This window comes from Ailuropoda melanoleuca, chromosome 4 (genome assembly GCF_002007445.2).
Source record: "Ailuropoda melanoleuca isolate Jingjing chromosome 4, ASM200744v2, whole genome shotgun sequence".
Lineage (NCBI taxonomy): Eukaryota > Metazoa > Chordata > Mammalia > Carnivora > Ursidae > Ailuropoda > Ailuropoda melanoleuca.
In genome coordinates, this window is record NC_048221.1 from 144,308,971 (window position 1) to 144,316,165 (window position 7,195).

Here is a 7,195-nt window from a genome sequence, read left to right on the forward strand (position 1 = left end):
CACGGTGTCCCCCTGATCCCTCTGGGTCAGGAGTGCGGACAGGGTCCCCCATCATCCCCCGGGAGCGCGGACACTGTCCCCTCCGTCCCCCGGGAGCGCGGACACGGTGTCCCCCTGATCCCTCTGGGTCAGGAGTGCGGACAGGGTCCCCCATCATCCCCCGGGAGCGCGGACACTGTCCCCTCCGTCCCCCGGGAGCGCGGACACGGTGTCCCCCTGATCCCTCTGGGTCAGGAGTGCGGACAGGGTCCCCCATCATCCCCCGGGAGCGCGGACACTGTCCCCTCCGTCCCCCGGGAGCGCGGACACGGTGTCCCCCTGATCCCTCTGGGTCAGGAGTGCGGACAGGGTCTCCCATCATCCCCCGGGAGCGCGGACACCGTCCACGCAGTGTTCCCCTCGGTCATCCGGGGTTGGCGTCGGAAGCAGACAGGGACGCCCAACCGCCCCCGCTTTTGCAGAGAGCCACCCGGCTAGGGTAGGAGAATTAAAGACACTCTCATCCTCCCTCTTCTCCTGGCCCGGACGGAAAAACAATCCGAAGCCCATTTTCAGTTTCATTATTAGACATATTTCAAAGCCCTGGAATACCGCGAGATGTGGACCTAGTACCAGGCCCACAGGGAGATATCGCGAGATGTCTGGAACCGAGCGGGTTTCACAAGTGGAAATCCCGCGAGAGGCGACGCCGGAGGCGTTCCCCGTGGTATCCAACTGGGGCGGGGACAGCGGGACGGTGGTGGTGAGGGTGGGCTTTTCCGGGGCGATGCCGTCCGCCTTCTCAGTCAGCTCTTTCCCCGTCAGCATTCCTGCCGTGATCACGGTAACTTGCGGCCTTCTTGACCACCAGCTCGGGCGATGGGAATTGGGGCCACTCAGGGTTTGCCCGCATCCGCTGTCGACACTGACCACGCTGGATGGGGCGTGGGGGCGGGGCTTTCCTGGGCGGGGCTTGTCGGGTGCTGGGGCGGGTCTGGGAGGTGCGGAAGGAACGAGGCTGGAGTGGGCGGGGCGTGGGGCGGTGTGAGCTGCAGTTGTTGCTCTCGAGCTGTCCTGCACGCCTTGTCCTCCGCCTTTCTCGTCCCCTCCGCACAGTGATGGGGACAGGTAGTCGTGGCAGGTTACCGTGCAGAGGCGTGCAGGAGCGGCAGGGGACGCATAGGGAGTCCCGCGGGCTCTGTGGGACCCCGAGGCAGGTCTGTTGGAGACCTGGTCTGTTGGAGAGAAGGGAAGGGCAGGGCTTGAGTGTGAGCTTGCATCGGGAGGTCTGAGATTGTGGATGGAATCTGAGCATCTGGGGGGATCCGAGCATTTTTGTGGGGAGATCTGAGCATCTGAAGGGTCAGGGCATCAGAGCATCTGGGGGGAGATCTGAGCTTATGGGGATGGGAATCCGAGCATCAGGAGGGGGGTATATGCTGGGGGATCCGAGTATCTGAGGGGGGATCCGAGCAACTGCGGGTGCAGACATGCCTACCATGAAGTTGAGACCCAACATCTTGGTACTGTTTGGAAGGCTGCCAGAAAGGTTGGAGAAAATAAAAGCCCGCCAATTGGGATGCCTCAGATTTCCCAAGGCCTTAAGTGTTAGTCTAAAGGAACTCAAAGTAGTTCTTGTTTTAAGTCTTGGAGTAACCAAGTGCATCCCCTAAATGAGACACTTAACTTCCTCAAGTCATGGGGTGATGATCCTTAGAAACCTTAAAAACACGGTTCTGTCCAGTTAACAGAAGGGCTAAGTCCATGGTGCAGTCAGTTCAGTGTACACAAACATCAAACTGGTGATGTTTCTCTTTAAAATCCCTGGACGGTGGTTGCAGTGTAGACGGTTCCCATTTCCCTCCTCCCCTTTCCTTCTCCAACACCTGTCTGTGAGGCCTGTAGGGAAGGGCTCGGGGTGCTCAGGAGTGAGGGACCACTGCGCTCCCTGACCCAGGAGTCATGAAGTCTGGCCCCCATTTGAATTGACGACAGATGATGAGTTTCCAGCGGTGTGTCTTACAGCAGACAGACTGGACCGAGCCGTGGCTCCTAGGGCTGGCTGCCTTCCACGTGCTGTGCCTGCTGCTCACATGTCTCTCATCCCAGATGTATAGACTACAGGTCGGGCATTTCCTGTGCTTAGGTGAGTACAAGAAACAACAATTCTGTGACTCCCAACTGCTGTGTGATGTACAGGTGCCAGGTGGACATCTCAGTAAGAGGTGGTCTTAGGAGGAGAGTGAAACAGTGACGCGGTGTTGCCCAAGTAGTCCTGTGCGTTCCTTCCTGCACCTGACGGCTGTTGTCAGGCGTGTACTAAGGAAGCCAGGTGTATGCCTCCCTAGCCTCGAATCGCTTTCAGACCTAGTTGTGTTGCTCTCAACGGTGATAAGTCCAGGACAGCCAAAGGAAGAGCAGCCGGAAACACTGTGAGAGGGCCCTGTTCAAGCTGTGCGGGAACACTTAAACCGAGGTGGGCAGGGCATGTGGGGCGCAGCGCGTGCGTGGGGTGGGGGCCGGAATGAGCTCTCCCCGCAGGGAGCATGGTGCCCGGAGGAAGGCAGCGGCCTGAGCAGATGGGCCGGCAGGTTAGAAACAGCTTGTCAACTTAACAACTCTGTGGGCTTATTATTTTCGGGGGTGGAGAGAGGGCTGCCTTTGCGCACATGGGGACAGTGAGTAGGTGATTTCTGCGTGTGGGCACATGTTCTGTGTTCGTGTGACTCTCAGGCCGGCGCACGATGGATTTTGTTCAGTGCAGCATCATGTGCCGCATTTTTACAGATGAAACACAGAGAGGTTCCCTGACCCCCAGGTCCCTCAGTGCCTGGGTGGCTCAGCTGAGACTCATGACGTTGTCACCTGGGGAGGAGCACCTGGCAGAGACGGTGCCGTTCCCCCGCCCCGCGCCTTCTGTGCCGCAGCCTGTCGTCTCCTCTCTTCTCTGTCCCTCGTCTTTGGCTTTGTTGACGTGCCTCCTCGGGTCCATTCATGGAGGAAGGGGTCAGCAGAGTGCAGAGCCCAGTGTAATCTGTTTTGTGATTTGGGTCAAGGACAGGAAGGTTCACACATTTTAATTTCCCCGAGAAATGAAAGCATCAGTCTTTCACGGAGGCTGTTTGCCGTGATCCGCTGTGTGCGGTTGGTGGGCGGGTCGGGTGTGAGCAGCACGCTGTGCTGAGCAGGCTCTCGGTCAGGCGTGGAACAGCTGCACGCCTCTGACTCCGGGGCCCCAGGAGGGCGGTGGTCGCCAGTACCGCTGGGCAGGTGTCAGCGGCTGGCTCACGCGTGTCCCTGGCCGGTAGAGGCGTGAGGGTGGAAAGCAGGTCACTTCAGGCCCCGGGCGTTGTTCTGTGTGGCGTCTTGAACAGGGAGCCGTCACTGGGTCAGGTAGGAGCGCAGGCGGAATAGCACGTGCGTGAGCGTGTGGTTCTCAGGCACGTCCTGATGCTTTGCGCTGTTTGACTGAGCCCGTTGACGCTTTCGTGTGGCTTGACCTTCCTCGGTTTTCTTCTGTTAGAGGGTGTGTTCTATAGTTTTAAAGTTCTACAATTTTGACCTCATACTTTGCCTAAAGTAGAAGGTACGTCTCATCAAATTCTTGCCATTCCGTGATGTTGATGTTAAATATATCGGTGCGAACAGAACGAGTAATCCTGTGATGATGAGTATCAGTCATCCAAATCCTGACGGGTGGTCTCTCTCTCTTCCAGTGACTCTGGTGTATTGTGCTGAATACATCAACAAAGTAGCGGCGATGAACTGGAGGTAGGCCAACGCCCTGCTCGTTTGACTGTAGCTAGGAACCGCACTCGAGAGTGCTTTGTCCAACGGGAGCATTGCACGCAGACCACGGAGTCACAGAAGCGAGAGAAGCCAGGTGGCTGCAGCCCCGGGGAGACCAGGGGTCTCTGCGCTGATAGGGTTAGGTTTGAGGAATGGCTTGTTGGCTCTTTTAGGATTTGAAGGTCAGTTAACCCGGTTCATGACAGCGTGAGAGAGTTGAGGGGCTTTTGTAAAGTAGCTTTAGCTGCAGGATAAAGAGAGCGGCATTTTAGAGAGAACTAGGTCCACGTGTGGTCAGGGCGGCAGGTGGTATGTTAGGAGACCTCTGTCCTCCCTGGACCTGCCGTGTCTTCTCGAGGCCTCAAAGCATCATCCCGGAGAAACCCGGGGCCACCCTCCTTAGATGGCAGCTCCATCCCCACGCCCGTGGCCTTGATCAGTCAGGGCAGCCCTGGAGCACTGTCACCACCGTCTCCAGCATCAACGCTCTCTGCTTGTCCTCTGCCCCCGATTCCAGCCCTCACGTCATCCTGCTTGAGTGGCAGGCCCTGCCTCTGCTTACAGCTCCGCACCCACATCCGCACATGCGCCCTGGACATGCTGCGCCGACTGAGACGGCTTCGACTGTGACCCTCAGCCTTGTGCATCAGCTGCGACCCTCACACTTGTGTCTAGACGCGGTTTTCAAACAATGCTCACTCATTTATGTGTCGTGTGAGCTTGAAATGGTTTTGACATTTCTAAGCACTGAAATGTTTATTGCTCTTAAACGTAAAGAAAAAAGAAAAACTTCTAGACTCTGAGCGGGAAGGAGTTGAAGACGTTGCCACGGAGTCTAAACATCTGGCCGTGTCCAGGAGGTTGCTGAGCTGTGTGCGTCCCGCCCCGACTGGTAACACCTGCTCTCTCTCCACCCCCCAACGCCTCCTTACTCAGCCAGGTACTGAGGATGCAGAACACGCCAGACTGGATGAATCCCTCTTCCCTCTGCCTGTCCACCACGCTGCTCTGCGCTTTCGGGGTCTGGCTGTGGCCCCAGCGTCTCCTCTCCTGCATCCTGGCTGTTCCCGTCTGAAGCCATCTCCTCAGCCAGACACACTGACGAGGTGTCCACATCTCATTGTCAGGGGGCCCCCTGGTCTCCCCCATCAGGATCCTTCATGAGGAGACTTGAATGGGGGTCACTGTCCCCTCAGGCCCGCACCCCACCTCATAGCAGAAACGCTCGTCCTTGACAGTGTGGTCTGCGTGGGGCTCAGCCCACAGCGATTCTAGTCTGTGGGTTACTTGACCTTGACCTCTCCCCCGAAATCACCGGTTCCCTGGCTTCCAGGACACCGTGTGCCAGTTTCCTCCTCTAGCTTTTTGTGGTTTCCTCCGTGTGCCAGAGCACCAGCCTTCCCTCTGCCTCGCTGCGGGACCGTCCACTTGGATGTCTAATGAACATCAGGAAAGTGACACTCCCCCGGCCCCCTTCCAGAGCTGTCCCCAAGGCACTCTGCTCCAGCAGCTTCTCCTCCTGGTGACTTAGGCCGGAGATCTCACTTGTCATGCAGAGATTCCTCAAGACGTCCTTGGCCTTTGAAACCAGCCCCTAGCGTGACTTTCTCCGTCGCCACCAGTGCCTGCCCTCGCACAGACGACAGCCGCCACCTCCGCAGCGGGGCCCTGCTTCCCCGCGTCCCAGCCCCTCCGCGTCCTCGACCAGGCAGCGAGCGGCCTCAGTGTGGCCACGGCAGAGTCTCAGCCGCACGCTGGCCGCCCCGGGCTTCGCACACACAAAAACGGAGCGTGGGGAGCCTTCCTGCAGTCCACGCCCAGGTCCACACCCAGATCCACTGCTCCATTTCTCTCCAGAACATCAGTCACGACGTGTGCGTTTTGAGTGTCATATGATCTGAACCCTTTCTCCTGTAACATAAGTTCTAAACATGGCTCGTCTCCCGGTTCCCAGCCACGACCCCAGGCCCGACGACGGGCTCCTCCGTGCCGGTCACTGAGCTGATGAACTGTTGGGTACTTCATAACTGGCGGTTGTGCGCTTCCTGTGCTGGCCGCAGAGCGACGCCTCTGCCACCTACTGGCCCTGCCTTTGGGCAGCTTGAATGACCCAGTGTCCCCGAGCCCCCTTCGTGTGAAAGCAGCGTGCGGGTGGGACTTCAGCCGGGTGGAGTGCTGGCTCCGTACCCGTCTCGGACTAGCTCGGGAGCAGACGCAGCCAGCGTGACCTGATGGCCTGCGGAAGCCCGGGAGCTGTTCTGCTGTAGCACGTGTCAGCGGGTGTCAGATTCGCTGTTAACCAGAGTGCACAAGTGTTTCCGTCACCCCAGAACGTCCTCGGTTGATTGCTGTTGCTCCTGCCACCATCGTCCCGGGGCCCCCGGGGTCTGGCCACCTTCGCGGTGGGGCCGACCGCATGTGCTTCTGACGGGGGCCGGTGTGGGCAGCAGGGCAGAGCTGGTGAAGGCGTTGCGGGTGGGGCGGGTCGTGGTGCCTTAACTGACATAGAGCTCTCCAGCAGCCTCACGTTAGAGAATACCACTGACGACATTGTTTTGTCACACCAAGTAATTTTTAATTTTTTCCTAAAACAGGTTATTTTCAAAATACCAGTATTTCGATTCCCGGGGGATGTTCATTTCCATAGTGTTTTCGGCACCGCTGCTACTCAACGCCATGATCATTGTGGTATGTGCGTTACAGCCTCTGGGTTCTGGTTCTCTTTCTGTGTGTGCTTCCCACTCTGAACACGTCTCACCGTGATTGTTTTCAGGTTATGTGGGTCCGAAAGACTTTGGGTGTGATGGCTGACCTGAAAACCTTACAGAAGAAGAGAAGAGAGAGGAAAAGAAAAGACGAGTGATGCTGGGACAGTTGCGCTGGTTTTCTCGGGCATTCGGTTTCCTCCGCGTCGTCGTCGGTGGGCGTCCCTGTCAGCACCCACGCGTGTCTACGGAGGACGCGCCCTGTGGAGCACACTTCAAACTACTCTTTAAAATAAACATCGCTGTCCGTGTGGGTGTTTGTTCAGCCTGGATCTGTGGAGCACACGCCGTGTCTCCCTGGTGAGAGTGTGTAATCGGGTCTCTCTGCAGAGCTCTTCCTAATTTGCTGAGTCGTTCGTGTCATTTGTGTGATTAGTGGTAATTACAGGTGATGTGAAAACTTGGAACCAAGTGACGAACGATGCTGTCTGTGTGTAAGCATCATCACCCCCTGCACGCTCTGCTTCCTGGGCCGTGGCCACTGGTGGTCTTCCATGTGGCGTGCGGCCAAGTCGGTGACATTCTGGGTTGTCCCCAGAGGGCTGGAGCCCAGGGATGCAGCTGGGCTTCCTGAGGTGCCCAGGGCAGCGCCTGTGCGATTGATGACGTGACCCAGAACCTTAGCAGTGCCGAGGTTGAGAAGCCCTGGGCAGAGCTGGTTC

The 7,195-nt window shown here is 57.8% G+C and overlaps 1 protein-coding gene across 4 annotated transcripts; it reads left to right on the forward strand.

The window, feature by feature from the left end:
- The first annotated feature begins 667 nt into the window (after positions 1 to 667).
- TMEM18 (transmembrane protein 18) lies at positions 668 to 6,786 on the forward strand. Of its 4 annotated transcripts, none has more exons than XM_002924850.4 (5): positions 668 to 823; positions 2,005 to 2,125; positions 3,696 to 3,750; positions 6,363 to 6,456; positions 6,542 to 6,786. In XM_002924850.4, exons 1-5 carry the CDS (start codon positions 767 to 769, stop codon positions 6,629 to 6,631), a joined length of 417 nt encoding a protein of 138 aa, XP_002924896.3. In that variant the 5' UTR covers positions 668 to 766; the 3' UTR covers positions 6,632 to 6,786. The 4 variants fall into 4 exon arrangements, with proteins under 4 accessions (XP_002924896.3, XP_034515873.1, XP_034515870.1 ...); XM_034659982.1 differs by having other exon boundaries at positions 713 to 823; positions 1,975 to 2,125; XM_034659979.1 differs by lacking the exon at positions 668 to 823 and adding an exon at positions 1,006 to 1,196 and having other exon boundaries at positions 1,975 to 2,125.
- The last annotated feature ends 409 nt before the right edge of the window (positions 6,787 to 7,195 follow it).